This window comes from Natrix helvetica, assembly GCF_964273705.1.
Source record: "Natrix helvetica genome assembly, chromosome: 3".
NCBI classification, from domain to species: domain Eukaryota; kingdom Metazoa; phylum Chordata; class Lepidosauria; order Squamata; family Natricidae; genus Natrix; species Natrix helvetica.
In genome coordinates this window covers 108,049,655-108,065,294 of record NC_138549.1, presented here as the reverse complement: position 1 = coordinate 108,065,294, position 15,640 = coordinate 108,049,655, and the positions used below count along the sequence as shown (strand labels likewise).

Genomic DNA, 15,640 nt, shown 5'->3' with positions numbered 1-15,640 from the left:
GTGTTTTGTTTTGTTGTTTGCCATTGTTCTTTTGTCTTGGGCTATTTTTATGTTTCTGTATTATTCTTTGTTTTTACATGCTTTTAATAATCATAAACTGCCTGGAGTCATTGGAAGTTGAGCAGCATGTAAGTTTAATAAATTATTATTATTAGTTTTGGGGCCATCATTTTTCCTATTCTATTTTTTTTTTAATATTACAACTAACTCGCCTTTTGAATTATTTACAACTAACCTTTTGTCCTTCTTTTATTTTTAAGCTATCTTTAAAAAACCGTTTTCTCCTCTTAGAACTTTGCCAGATGTTCTTTTGCTTTTGCCTTTGCTAAACAGGTCTAAAAGGTCATTCAAAGACTTTAATTTTTTTTAAAACTCCTAAGCAACTGTGACTGATGTATAGGATGTGACAATCCTGTTTGCAAAAGTAAACAATTTATGAAGCTCTTTAGTGATAATGGCATAATCCATCATTAGCCAGCAGCTCTGTCTCCAAATGGATCTGCTGATTCTTGGAAAGCTTCCTTGACAGGTATTTACAGAGTACTTTAAAGTTCATCTTAATTTCTTCTAGCTTTGGTCATCATTCTCACTTCTTTACTTTTATTTAAGAACATGGCACACTTTCAAGGTTATTGATAGAAAGGGAAATCAACAAGGAATCATGTCATGGGAAAAGTAGATGTAGTCACTTCACAAATAGCTAAGTAAAAAATATCACCTCACTAAAAAGATCAGTTCTTGCCCCAACACTTGCCCCAACACTTGCCCCAACACTGGAAGTCTTTAAGAAGAAGTTGGATAGCCATTTGTCTGGAACGGTATAGGATTTCCTGCCTAGGCAGGAGGTTGGACTAGAAGTCCTCCAAGGTCCCTTCCAACTCTGCTATTGTATTGCATTGTTTGTGTGGAACTGAATTCCATGTTGGGGTTATTATTATTTTTTAAAAAGATAAAAATACAGCGAAGCCAATATTGCAATTCTTTACAGAAATCTGTTTCATGGTCACACTAAAGTAAGGTGCAGAGTTTCTGTGTTTAGACAGCAGGAAGAAAATTAGAACAGAAAAAAGCAAACAAAATGGTCAAGGAAATGAAAGAACATCTCTTGGAGGTTAAGCTACAATGTTTAGAGCATTTTAACTTTGGGCTTATAAATGGGAACATATAAACGATTCCACATAAGGCAACTGAGTAAGGCTTTGACTGTGGAAATTTGGAAGTCCATTGTAAGCAATGAAGAAAATATGAACAATGCATGTATTAAAAGTCAGGACGACGGCAATTTGGCACAGGTAGAGATTAATATTCAGATATGAAACATTTTCTCCACTATAAAGAATATGGCTGCTCTCTAATGTTATTAACAATGCTAACAACTATTAATAGTAATAGTTCTTCCAACAGCACCTTGTTTCACTAGCAGTAATGCAGTATAAAATTCAAGTAGTGTAATGCCAAAAATTGCATTATGTGTACCTGATGAAAGAAATGGCTGGACAACAGTGGAAAAATAAAATCCACTCTAAATCTGAGGGGTTGGACTATCAATAAAGGAGAATATCTGTAGCTCCGGGTTGAAATGAGAAATCCTTTGTGCTTGTTGTTTTCTTGCAGCATTTCATTACCTAAACTAGGTAGCATCAGCAGTGCTAATTTGAGTAATGAAATGTATGCAAGAAAACAACCAATCACAGAGAGCACCAAGGACTTCTCATTTAAACTCTGAGCTACAAATATTGTGTCCTTCATTGGTACTCCCAATTCTGCTGAATTATATCCATTGCTATCCATTCCCACTGCAAGGACAGTCCTTCTCCATAAACCCAGCTGCAATTCTGTATACTGTACCCTTGCCTAGGCCCCTGATACTTCCACATGGCTCAGTATGGAATCTTCTGCTTGTTATTTCATTCCATACGTGTAACCCCATTGGGGTGATAGGTACTGTAATGCTGAGAATTTATATGTAAATTAGCATCCATGGGATTATTATTCAACCCTCTAAATCAGGGCTGTCCAAACTTGGCAACTTTAAGACTTGTGGACTTCAACTCCCAGAATTCCCCAGCCAGCAGAGCAGAGCTGGCTGGGGAATTCTGGGAGTTGAAGTCCACAAGTCTTAAAGTTGCCAAGTTTGGACACCCCTGCTCTAAATCTATTGGCAGACTGTACTTCATAACATGGGTTTCAGCTTTTTCTCAGTTTACTGTTTTTATTAAGAGAATGTATGGATGACTGGCAATGAAGGCACCTAAGATTTTAAAAAGAGTCCCGCTGGCTTATAAAAAGCCCTGTGTCAGGTTTCAAATAGTGGCCACTGAGAAGATTTTAGGAAGCTTAGCATTAGAGCATGAAGTCTACTGCATCTGGCCTTCTCAAACTGTGGCTCAGGGCTATGGGCAATTTAGAGGGGATTCATACTTTTTAAAAATCTGATCACATGGCAGTACTGTCAAAAAAATGCTCTGAGCTTTACTCCCTCCTTTTTTGGCTGTGGAAATAAGTCCTGGTACAAGTGGGAGGAGTTTAGACAGCTCTTCTCCTTTGCTTTGCATAGGTAAAATGTGACTATTGACAAAAATCCCTCCTCACTTGTTTCACTGTGTAAAACAAATGGCTGGGATTCTGTGAAATATGGGAACCCCTAAGATATACAGGTAGACCTTGACCAGTGGTGAGTTTCCATTATTTTTACTACTGGTTCGTGCACGTCCGCACGACGCTTCTGTGCATGTGCAGAAGTGTGTGGGCGGAGCCTCCCGCTGCCGCCATTATCAGTTCGCCTGATCCAGGTCAAACCGGAAGCAACCCACCTCTGGCCTTGACTTATAGCCATTTGTTTAGTGACCATTCGAAATTACCACACCAATGAAAAAAAGACTTCTGGTCATTTTTCACATGTACGACTGTGGCAGCATTCCCACGGTCACATGATCAAAATTCAGACACTTGGCATCTGGCATGTATTTATGTCAGTTGCAGTGTCCCAGGGTCATGCAATCACCTTTTGCTACTTTCTGACAAGCCCAGCCAATGGGGAAGCCAGATTTGCTTAACAACCTTGTCACTAATTTAACAACTGCAATGATTCACTTAACAACCATGACAAGAAAAATCATAACATGGGACAACACTCATTTGACATCTGTCTTGTTTTCCTCAGTTATGGTCATAAGTTGAGGACTAGCTGCATAAATTAATTTTTAACTGTAAATCTAGGTTTTTTTTTCTTTTTGGCCATGTCTTGTTCCCTACGAAATAATTAGTTTTCTTCATGCAAGTTGGGCTAGGATTTTCACATAGCATTTGAGATCCTCTGAATTATTCATTGTTAAACTATTCTTCATCCTTTTAGGGAATTGGGAGCTCTCTATATTGTCTGTTCTTCATGTTTCTTTCAGATTTCAATTTCAAAGTAGTTTTTAATTTACACAGATTCTGCCACAAATCTAACATGTAAATTGATGCCAAACCAATCTTTCTGGGTGGCAAATTCTTTGGGAAATAAAAAAAAATAGTACAATCCCACAACTATTTCAATTTTGTATGTTCAGATTATAGAGATTGGACATAAACTGCTTTACTGTATTTGGAAAATCTTAATTGACATTTTCTTAGATGCTGAAAATAACACATAATTGCTTAATATCACATTGTGTTTAGAATGGAGTAAAATATATATCAGAAAATCATCCAGCTTCTGGTATTATTTGGGGCAGTTTTCACCGATTAGAATCTGGTGCTCAGTGCTCTTTTTTAAAATTCCTTTTCTGTACTGACCAAGTGAAAATTGCATGTGAACTCCAATAAATTACTATACCTAAATGAAATTCATTTGGATTTGCTTTCAGCTTTGACATAATACATTGGACTGTTTCTGGCTAATGATTATATGATTTCTATTTCAAAGGTAATATGAGCAGGCAATCCTTGACTTACAACCACAACCGAGCCTGAAATTTCTGTTGGGGTTGGAAATCAAGTTGGACCTGATTTTACAACAATTTTCATAGTGGTTGTTAAGCAAATCATATTTCTTAAGTGAATCATGTGGTCATTAAGTGAATCCAGCTTCCCCAATGGGTGTTTTTCACAGGAAATCGACAAAAAGGATCGAAAATTGTGACCACGTCACTGCAGGATACTTCAACTAGTCATAAATGATGAGTGTCCAAATTTTGATCACGCGACTATGGGGATGAAAGAATTGTCATTTAAGTACAGGTCATACTATAAGTCACTATTTCTAAGGCCATTGTATCTTTGGATAGAGTACCTGTCGTTCAGAACATCACTTATTTCATGTATTAATTCAAAATTGTAAGGTCACAGAGGGACCCAAACAGTATAGACTTGCAGCCAATTTAATGTTTGGTTAACACATATACGTGATCTTAGATTTCATTTATTTTATTTATTAAATTTATTCAGCCCCTCTTGCTGTTATGAGATTTTAGGATGGAAATTACTTAATTTAATCCTCAAGCATCATTCGAGCACTCTGCTTCCCAAACTACTTTTAAAAATAATAACATATGTGAAATTCTGTTCAGATTTTTAATCATTACCATCAATTTGCCCAGTTTGGCCTCCACTTGTTTTTAATTTTTCTCTAACAGGCACTCCATTTGTCTCCCACCTGTACACATGCCTGTTTTTCTGATTTTTTTTTCAATACTTTCCCCAAGGTTACTCATAACTCCTATTTATGATGCCGCTTTTGCCACTTAAACATTGTCACTCAAGCAAGAACACTAAAAATGCATAGAAAGGGGATGACCAGTGGTGTCTGTGCATAGAGCAACTGGGTTTGGGTGGCTTGTCCATGAAGTAAAACATGCAAGTTTGATCTGGAAACAGAGTGACATGAAGCTTTTGTCTCTTCCCCTCACCCTCACCCCCCCAAAAAAAAAGAACTGGTATGCAGGTATTCCAGAAAGAAGTAAGTGGAAAGCTGAGGTGTGTCCTTGAAAATACCATGAGTAACATGCTAATAGTTTTGGAAAAGGCAGTAATTTTATCATACCTTTTCATTAGCATTGAGACAGATACCATGATTTAAACAAAAAAAAATTAACCAGTAATTGTATTTTTTTGATGCAAGGTTAACGTAAAGCAAGAATGAAGAATCTGCAGCACTAAAGCTTTATGAGAGCCTCAGAATGATTTCCCAACTGCTCAAGTCAGATCTCAGTTAAGAATGAATGATCCCCATCCCTGCTCCTTTCCTGTCTGGTTGCAGCATTGGGAGGAAGGAAGAGATGAAGGATTGGATTACAATAACTAAGAAAGAAAAGCAGAATTATTTCATCAGAAGGAGACAGAATAGATCCTACCCCATTAGGCCCAGTATGTCCCACTGCTCTATTCCTGTAGGAGATGATCAGGCTGAGCCTGAGGGAGGGATCAAATGCATAATAAGTCATGAGTCCCTATGCGCCCGCAAGAGATCCAAGTCCAGTCCGCACTGAATGTATCTCTTATATCCCACTCATTTCCCTTGACTTTCAACTGATCAGATTCTTGTAGAGAGCTTAAGCTTGCAATAAATCTTTATACTCATTTGAACTGCCTGAATTTCCTGATGCTTCTGTCCCCTGCACAAGGCAAGCAGGTTCGAAGAATGTAGCCCTTGATAGGAATGTAGCCCTTGATTATTTTCCCAAGAAATTGTTATTCTTTCTATAAAACACATTTCTACAACATTTTTGCAAATACAAACTTTAATTCTGTACTCTACAAAAAGTCTTGCATATTCTTCTTTTTACAAAAGAAAGGAGAAACATTACAAAAATACAGACAATTTAATACAATTTGATATAATTGTCTTTAGTTGTTATTTTCATTAAAATATTGCTACCAAAGAACTACAATATTTTAATCGACTATATAAAAAAAATTAAACCAATGCTTTCCTTTTAAGCAGCAACATGTAAATAAACACAGGTCAAAACACAGTTTATGATCATAGTGGATATATCTAACATTGTTTTGAAATAATATTTTACATAGTTAATTTGTAATGTTTTATACATTATTTATATAATATTTATATATTTATATATATATATATAAAAACATAGCTTGCTAGAATTGAAATGATAGGACGGATTTTGCATGGCAAAGAGGTGCAAAGGCCAGTCTGCTTAGTTAGCCTGCTCAGTTTACTTCTTAAAATAAATTTTAAACATCTGTCTTTCAGAATCCCCCTCCCCCCGGGGCAAAATTAGTTCTGTTGTCATTCATCTCCTTTGCCTGCCCTTGGTTTTCTTGAGAGCTGCACCCCAACCTGGTGCACTCAATGCATATCCTACAAGTCCCTCCATTTCATTCAGCTCTGCCAATCATAATGGGAACTGCGGTCCAGTTCACCCCAAAAGTGACAAAATGGAGGAAATGGGCTAGTGAATAGCTACAAATCTTCTGTTTTCTTCAGGGCATGGGAAATTCAAGAAGAGTTTTAACTGAATATCAGGATAAGACGGCTCTGCCCAGCAGTCCGTCACCTGCCTGGAGGATTAGTGTTCTGAGTTTCAACCCCAGACCTCATAGTGCTAACATACATTAACAAGACTGTCCACACACAAAATCTTTTGAGAGTGGGGACTGTTCAAAATACAGTTCACCATTAGTGGTAGTGGATAGGAAGATTTACTGGGCCATTGAGTAAACACAGGCCAGAGATACCAAATAGGATTATGGACAATGCCTATTAAAGATACTTAATTCTGGATATCTTGAAATAGCCTATAGTTGATTAATCCTATCTATTCTCCAATGTTTAGAGATGTATCATTTGCAAGAACAAATACTGAATGAATCTTACAAACAAGGGAATCAGCTGAGTTCTGTTTACCAAATCAATTTATGCCTCATCAGATAGAAAGTGGTATTAGGGAATGTTCAGGGGAATGTACAATAGGAAAAAAAAATATTTTCTAATATTTTACAGGGCATGCTTCATCTAAACCAAAGTAAGTCACAGTATGGAATGGAAAGAACCCAAAATATATAGATATATATATGTGTGTGTAAGAGATTATCCTTAAAAAGTGACCACAATCGATGTCAGTGCTTATTTCTTGTACATAGTGCTATAATTTAGTTAGTGAGGGTTTGTTTCTCTACACCACCGTCCCATTTTCCTAACAGAAAATTACAAATCTTCATAGGAAGGAAGGAAGGAAGGAAGACCAAAGAAAACAGAGATGGCCAGTTTCCTAACAATTATTTAGTGTTCATTACAGTATGAACAATTTAGCATTCACTACAACATGAACACTCAGCCAATTGCACATTTAGAAATTCCTGCATGTGTTGACTTGTTTTGTGATTGTTGCCTCTGACTTGGCTTAACAACATCCATTTTATGCAAATGTTGTAAAGAGTAAAAAGGCCACAGAGTAAGACCTTGCGGTCAGGCAAAAATCTCTCCCTACATTCTACTGTCAGATGAGATTGAGAGCAGCAGGTAGTTGCTGTCAGCAGTCATTTTGCAAAAAACAAAATAATAAAAATAAAAAGACGTCAAATGTCTACACCATGTTGTGATGGTTGTTCCTGTCAATGATGTCCACAGGTGATAATATCTCCCTCCGGATGGGAGGAGACGGCAACATCTTGGTTTTCTGCTTGAAGAGGTCTGAGACATAAAAGACCTGTCAATAAAAATAAATATATTTAAAATGAGGGTCTACGAGTTTTGCTCCTACTGTATTTGGCTTTAGTCAAGTCTCATTCATAAAGTGATGATACCGCAAAAAAAATTCCCCAGCGTGGTACCTCTTTCCAGGTATGTGAAGTGAACGTTGTTAAAAGAGGCTAAAATAGCTGTTCAGAAGTTATACAGTCCCCAGTTATGTTAGAGAACTGAATTTGTGTAATAGAGAACAAGCAAGATACGTAGACAAAAACACACAGAAAATACATTTTTGGCAATTGAATTCAACGCTGCTCCCTTATCTATAAGAATTTCCCTTTTCATTCTTGATGTTTTCTCTCCTATTGGATTAGTCCTTCTTCGCAATATGATTTACTATTTTAATTTGCTTGCGTGGAAATACCTAGGCAGAGAATGTACTAAAGTAAGGAATTTTGGGGGAAAGGGTTTGGTAATGTGGAAATAGTCCAATTTCAACTTTTCTAAATCACAACACACAATCATGCCGTTGCACTCCTTCTGGTAATCCAAACTCTGCTATTAATAAATTTTCCTTAAGAGTCAGTTCTCTGCAATTATTAGTCAGGGACTAGCCTGATGTTTCTTCACTTTCCTCTCCCCTCTCCTTCCTCTTCTTCACCGTTTTTTCATCTCGATTAATATATTAACACTTACTCAGGATGACTGTTCAGTGTTTATGGGGCAGCATTAACAGAGATTCCCAGCCACTTTTCCCTGAAATAGCTAATGAGGTAAGCACGGTTACGGATGTGAAAAAGTCTTCGTTTAGCTATTCATAGAGGCAGCCACACAATGAAAAATCCCAAAGAGGAAACTTTAACATCCTCCTCTAATATAACAGTTGAATATCTTATCAGGCTAACATAATGGGTGTGCTTTTTCTCTCGCAAAATATTATTCTGAGGCCAGAAAGGAAGAGATCCAGACAGCGCCTGGTTCTGCAAACAGCAGAATAAAGTTAATCTTACTTATACAGTAATATTCCAGTCATCAAAATCCTCGTCATGTGGATGCACATACGCATTATTTATACACTTCCGCTGAAAGTAGAACTTTTTCTACTTTCTAATTTGTGGGAGAATTAGATTAATATTGCTCATCAAACACTATGAGGTTAACAAAGGATCGGGAGCTACAATCCAAGACATACTATAAATATCAAAAAATAATGGCTTATAAGGTTGACTGGAGTAGAATAAGACAGGAAGAGTCAGTTTTGTTCAGATTATATGACTTTTTTCAGGACTAGGTTCAAGCTCTGCCATCCTCAGTATGCCAGCAAAGTATATCATTAAATTCTTTCCCAAAGTGAGAAGTCATCAAGCACATTAAAGATTCAATAAATGATTCATTATATTGATACAAATGTTAAATTGAGACGTCTAATGGTTTTATAATATTTCTGCATCTAAATATTGCACGGAAGCATAGTTACTTCACAGAGGAATTAAACTTTGTTGAGAAAAAGAGCAAGCAAAAATCATAGTTAGATTGTAAGATCTTTGAGTTCTTTCTTTCTCATTGTCATCCTAACACTTGTTTGAAATTAAGTCAAATTAAAGACAATTGGCCTTCCAGAACTTTTTTCTTTTGCTTTTGAGAAATAGGTTTTCTCACAATATCCTAAATGCCACTAAAGAGAGCATGAGCGAGGTCAGTAGCAGAGAAACCCTGTAAGAAAAAGATCTGTGAACAACTCATAGTCAGAATCTATCACAAAGTTCTGACTAAATTCTATTGAAATTTTTTGAATCTAAATTCTAATAAATTCTATTGAAATCTATTGAAATATTGCTTGTGCTAGACAACTCTGATAGAACTCCATTCTGTTTCCTCCTAAACTTGTTAAAGCATGAACTGAAGTTAATGTAGGCATATATTCAAAGAGTAAGCAACTCTCACTATTGCTAACTTCCAAAGAGAACCTTGGCCCTAGGTAATTAATGAGGCCATATGCTCTTCATTGTTCTATTTATTTTTTTGTGCTGTTGGCATATTTTTCTGTAGATTTGCAATTGGAAAGGGCAAATTTCATTCGAATTATAATAAATGTACTGTATATGTACAACTGTAAGAGCCCTGGTGGGACAGTGGTTAGAATGCAGTATAGCAAGCAAACCAGGCGTGGGTTCCGGCAGTCACTACTGCCAGTTCGCTCGTGGCTGTGCCATGCGCGCACTTGATGCGCGCATGCACAGTGCAATAAAAATTACTTTGTGCATGCGCAGAAGCAAAAAACAAGACAAGGACCGGTTTGGGGGTATGATAGGCCTGGGTCACTGCCAGTTCCAGCGACCCACGTTGCCAAACAACTACCGGTTTGGCCAAAGCAGGCCTTCCAGTTTTCCAAAGTCAGTAAAATGAGAATCCAGGTTGTTGGGAGCAATATGCTAACACTGTAAACAGCCCGGAGAGTCTGTATAGCAACATGGAGCAGCATATAAGTCTAACTACTATTACTATTGCTTATGTATGTTCCAGATCCAATGCTGCTGTAGCTTTGCAGTAGACAGCTGAAGGCCTGCCAAGACTTCATTTAATCTCAGCTATATCCACATTATTTACTGAAAACTCCATGACAGATCAATCTGTGGCAGGAGGAATGGTGATTATGCAGTGTAAATGATCGATGGAGAGATTAGATTCTATCTGGCCCAAATTTTATAAATGAGTAAATTGTGGATGGGGTATCCTCTTGGCTTCCTTAGCCATTGTTCTACAGCTCATGGTTTTGTGTGGCTTTAAATACTGGGTAGCAATAGCATTAATTCTCTTTTAAACTGTATTTTGCTTTAGTGAAAACTTGAGGTTATGCAGACACATACAGAAAGTGCATGCAAAGTAAAACATGACCTTCCAAGGTCATGGAAAACTTAACACTTTGTATGCGGAGTGCAAAAAAAATAAGATAAATCCACAAGGTATTTTAGATTGGACTTCCATTTCCTGTGGAAAGTATTCTTTGCCCATAAAAATTTGCTATACAAAGTCATTTGAAATAATCTGTAGATATTTTAAAAAACTTTTATTGGGTCAAGAATACTTAAGGAAATATCTGAAAGTAGTCTGAGATGGAAAGGGAAATGGATTTAGATTCATGACCTCCCTAATTTTGTAACTACATGGGTAATATTATCTGAATCTAAAGTGTATTTTTATTTTAGCAAATCTCAGTATATTTATGTTATAGAGAATTCAAGTATGTTTCAGCTGTTGAAATACAAATGCTATATTGTTTTTGTTTTTCAGTTGGGGAAATCAATCAAACAATAAATTCCACCTATTACTAGAGTGTTTGAATGCCAACGAGACAAATTCAAATGCACCACAACCTTCTTGTGGAAAAACATTACATAACAAATAATAAATCACTAGACCCGTATCCTATTTGTTCGCTTAGCAATGTGTGCATAGAGACTGATTTACATGTGATTGATGGATGGATGGACTGATTACATGCCATCATTGTTTTTAATTCCTACCTACCACATAGAAAGATTTTCTCCATACCAATCAGTCCCTAACCTGTTCTTTCAGGTTGCCGAAGAATGTAGTACTCATTGCTACTGTAATTGCATCTATCCACCTTGCTGCTGGCTATCATTTTCTTTTTCCTTCCGCTTTTCCTTCTTTTAAAGCCTTATAAATGATCAAATCAGACTTTTGGCTTTTCAGTGAAGAGACTGCAGTGTGTATTGTCTCAAAGCTCCTGCTGTTAAAGTGGCTTCACAAGCCAAGAGTTTGCCACCAAGCTGTTTATATCAAGATTCTTGACTTGTTCCTCCAAATCATGCTAGAAATCCAAAGCGGAAAGAATATGTTTATTTTTTTACTTTAGAAGTAAGTCAAAGAATTTCCGTCTGGATGTAAATTTTAGCTTTTGCTTGAGAGCGATTCTTGGGGTGGGGGTCTTGGTTTAGCAACTAAATAAAAGTTAATTTGATGGGCATAGTTCAGCAGCGCACTGTAACACAAGCAACAACCCAGAATTCTTAAGGTGACCGGATCATAAATGAAAGTTACAGTTCAGCTCTGATTCTCTATGTAGCTGAACAATAATAACCACAACAAATCTATTACAAAAGACACAAAAGCTTTTTTCTATCAAGTCCACCCTATCACAAAGGGTGATGGAACAGTAATCCCATATATCTGGATGACACCAGTCTACCAAAGTCCAACACTGGTAATGAGACAATTTAGTGTCAGATTTTACTTTAATGCTTGATTTATATAAATAGACAGAAGTTCGCGAGTTCATAAATCATCTTCTGCAAAGCATTTTGCGTCTCAGTTTCAGACTGGGAGCAGGGTGAGAGGGAGAGAAGAAAAACAGGGCAAGCAAGAAGTAGTTTGGTTGTACAGACTTTTACTAACAGGAGGGGGAAACATCAAGACACCCAGTTTTGTATGTGTGTCTCACTCCCAGTCAGAGTTAAATTCTGTATAATTCTATTTTATAGAAGCTAAAGCAGATCAAGAGTAGATCTGGAACTAGAGAGAAATCCATTTAAGGCATAAATAAATAAACATATAATGAAGGAAGGACTATATTTTTCCCAGCATAAGACGCACCTTTTTCCCTCAAAAAAGAGGATGAAAATCTGGGTGCATCTTATACACTGAATACAGCATTTTTGGCCTCCTGAAACCCCGCCCCATTTGCAAAAATGGCTTTGCATAGCCTTTAGGAGGCTTCCAAGGTGCTCCTGGGGGCTGGGGAGGGCAAAAATGAGCAAAAACTGGCCTGTTTTTTGCTCCTTTTTGCCCCCCGCCCCCCAGGAGCACTCTATAAGCCTCCTAAAGGGTATGTATGCCCTTTTTTGACAAAAAACGGGCCTGTTTCCATGAAAAGTGGGCCGTTTTTGGGCGGTCTGCAGAGTGCAAAAGCTTTTTTTTAAAAAAGTTGCCTCTTCAAAATCTTGGTGCATCTTATACTCTGAAAAATATGGTAATAACCAGTCATCAATTATCATAAACATTGATGAGATGGGTGGTACATAAATCAAATAAATAGAGGAATAAAACATTATTCCTGCAACAACTGAGTTACGTATTCTGTATCCATGAAATCATGGGAGGCCCTAGAAAATTGCTGACCATCCTTCTTCTCAGTTTCCTTTTCTTTGGTCATGCCTGTTGGTTGCAAGGCTGGACAAATGGTGACAAATGCTTTCTCCGTATCCTGGCTCAGGCCTGATGCATATAGAAGAGGAGCTGGCAGGGTAAAAAATGATTGGGGCGAAAAAGGAAAGAGCCATACATATGCTTGATATTGAGCAGACAGCTGTTTCCTCCGGCCTCTACCTCGTCACAGGAAAGTCAAGGCGAAGCAGCCAAACCCTCTTCTGCCTCAGTAAACCAGGCCATCTGTTTAACTGCTCAGGAAAAGTATGTTGAATTTGTAACTTGTCACTTGCACAGGAAACAGTGAAACTGTACATCTCTTTCTATTGTCTGCCTAAAGCTGTTCACTTCTGTGCCATGAGATCATCAATACTTCAATACACCTTGAATTCTATGCTTCATCTAAGGCAGAATACAAAACTATGATTTTTTTTTTAAAAAAAATTATCCACCTTTTCGTGATACGCCAAGTCTGCTGCCTTACAGTGGTACTGATAAGGGACCTCAGACCTCTGTTTCCCTTCCAGAGGACAATTGGTATCTATTAAGCATAGAATTATAACCAGGGGTGAAATTCAGCAGGTTCTGATAGGCTCTGGAGAACCGGTAGCGGAAATTTTGAGGAGTTCGGAGAACCGGCAAATACCATCTCTGACTGGCTCCAGAGTGGGGTGGGAATGGAGATTTTGCAGTATCCTTCCCCTGCCACGCCCACCAAGCCTCACCCAGAGAACTGGTAGTAAAAAAATTGAATTTCACCACTGATTATAACTACCTTTAGTTACAAATTCCAGGTTTATAAATGCAAAATGGTGGTTCTTCAGCTCTTAGTTAACAAAATGAACTTCAGAGGAGAAAGAATTAACACAGGGAGAGGACGATGATGCACACACTTGTTAATCAAAGTTTGTGATTTAGTGTGTCATATGAACTCAGCCTGGTTCAGCTATTTAAAAAAAAATAACATGAAAGAGCCTGAAATTAGCTCAATGATACATACAATACTATCAATTACATGATGTGAATGCTTACACAGCTGCATTCCTTCATAAACAGCTATGGAAAACGGAATCAAATCATTTCTGGATTGTTGTGTCTGTGAGGAAATTGAATAATTAAAGAGATAATTGCAGGGAACTAGAAGCCAGTTAATGGAAGAATGGTGGAAAAAAACAAGGCATATTAGTCTTGATAGGAAAAAACTGAGATATATAATGTATTTTTCAGGTATTTGAAAGGATGCTACAGTTTCTCTTTCCTCATTCCTTAGGGCAGAGGTGGGAAACTATTTATGACTTGTGGACTTCAACTCCCAGAATTCCTGAGCCAGCCATGCTGCCTCAGGAATTCTGGGAGTTGAAGTCCACAAGTCATAAAAGAGCCACAGTTCTGCATCTCTTCCTTAGGATATAGAATAATGGATTTAGTAACAGGAAGTTAAATTTCAATTGTTAGTGGGGGAAACCTTCTTATCAATAAGAGCAGTTCAACAGTGAAACTAATTAGCCAAGTAAGTGGTACACTCCTATCAAGCAGACCTAGAAAACATAATGGCATAAAATGCTACTTTATTAGCCCTCTTATTTCGTACTCAAAACAGCTACAGCAAAAACAAAACAAAACAAGTTTCACTCATCAAAGGTGCTCTGCCTATATGGCACACAAGAGGGGTGAAGGAAAGAGAGAAAATATTCAGTGTTTAAATCTTTTAGGAAAGAAAAAGAAAAAAAGAGCCACTGTAACCATTCATTTCTGAACTTCCAGTTGGCCCATGGGCGCCATTTTTTGCCCTCCCCAGCCTCCGGAGGCTTTCCTGAAGCTTGGGGAGGCTGCCATGGCACCCATCTTATGGAACATCCTCCCTCCCCTGAAGTGAGACTAGCTCCTTGTTTTCCAAAAGGAAGGCCCTCAAAATCTGGTAATGTCAGCCGGCCTGGGGTACCAGGGGCCCCAGCGAGGTACTGAGGCTCCATTGTTGTTGACATCTGTTGTCCTCTCAGTGTATAATCACAATTTTGGATCATAATTGTTTGTTATATAATACTGTTTTCTGCTTTTTATTCAACTCTGCACAGTCATTTCTTCATGAGATATTAATTTGATGAATGAATGAATGAATGAATAAAATAAACTATGCTGGTAATATGCCCAGTTTGACCCAAATTCAAAGAAAGCTCCCCCCCCCCGCCCCAAACACTAAACATGCCAAACCTCAATCTTTGGAGGGAAATGCAGAAAGCAGCTGTTTTACATGAGTTTCAGCATTATACATTACACCTGAAAGGCTAGAGGTCACTTGGCATTTATATTTCCATTTTCCCAGCATTATATGAAGAAATCCTACATTTGTTTTCTTGGTTTAAGAGTGTCCTTCCCTTTCTTGCTTGGTTTTACCAATGCCAACCTAATCCTATCTACTGACAAGTAAACCTCCTTCCTTTCCCCAACCCCATTCCTGGCTGCTAATGTGTTCAGCTAATAAATAGCTCAAAAGTAGTAAGTGAAAGAGAGAGATCTTGGAGTCCTAGTAGACAGCAGTGTGCTGCCACTCCCAAAAAAGCTAACAGTCCTTGACTGCATTAACAGACGGATAATACCAAGATAATGTGAAGTGTTAATATCACTTTATAATGCCTTGCTAAGACCACACTTGGAATATTTCATCTAGTTTTAGCGGCCATGATAGAAAAAAGATATTGCAACTCTAGAAAGAGTGCAGAGAAAAGCAATAAAGATGATTAGGGGACTGTAGGCAAAAACATAAGAAGAACTATTACAGGAACTGGGTATGTCTAGTCTAATGAAAAGAAGGACCATGGGGGATATGATAGC

General features: G+C 37.7%; 1 protein-coding gene across 1 annotated transcript in view; it reads right to left on the bottom strand.

Moving 5' to 3' along the window:
• Nucleotides 1–5,705: 5,705 nt before the first annotated feature.
• PLPP3 (phospholipid phosphatase 3) overlaps nt 5,706–15,640 on the bottom strand; it is an 81,650-nt gene continuing 71,715 nt past the window's right edge. Inside the window, exon 6 of the mRNA XM_081946503.1 lies at nt 5,706–7,658. Coding sequence (XP_081802629.1) covers nt 7,536–7,658 — 123 coding nt within the window. The 3' untranslated portion in view covers nt 5,706–7,535. The remainder of the gene's footprint in view (nt 7,659–15,640) is intronic.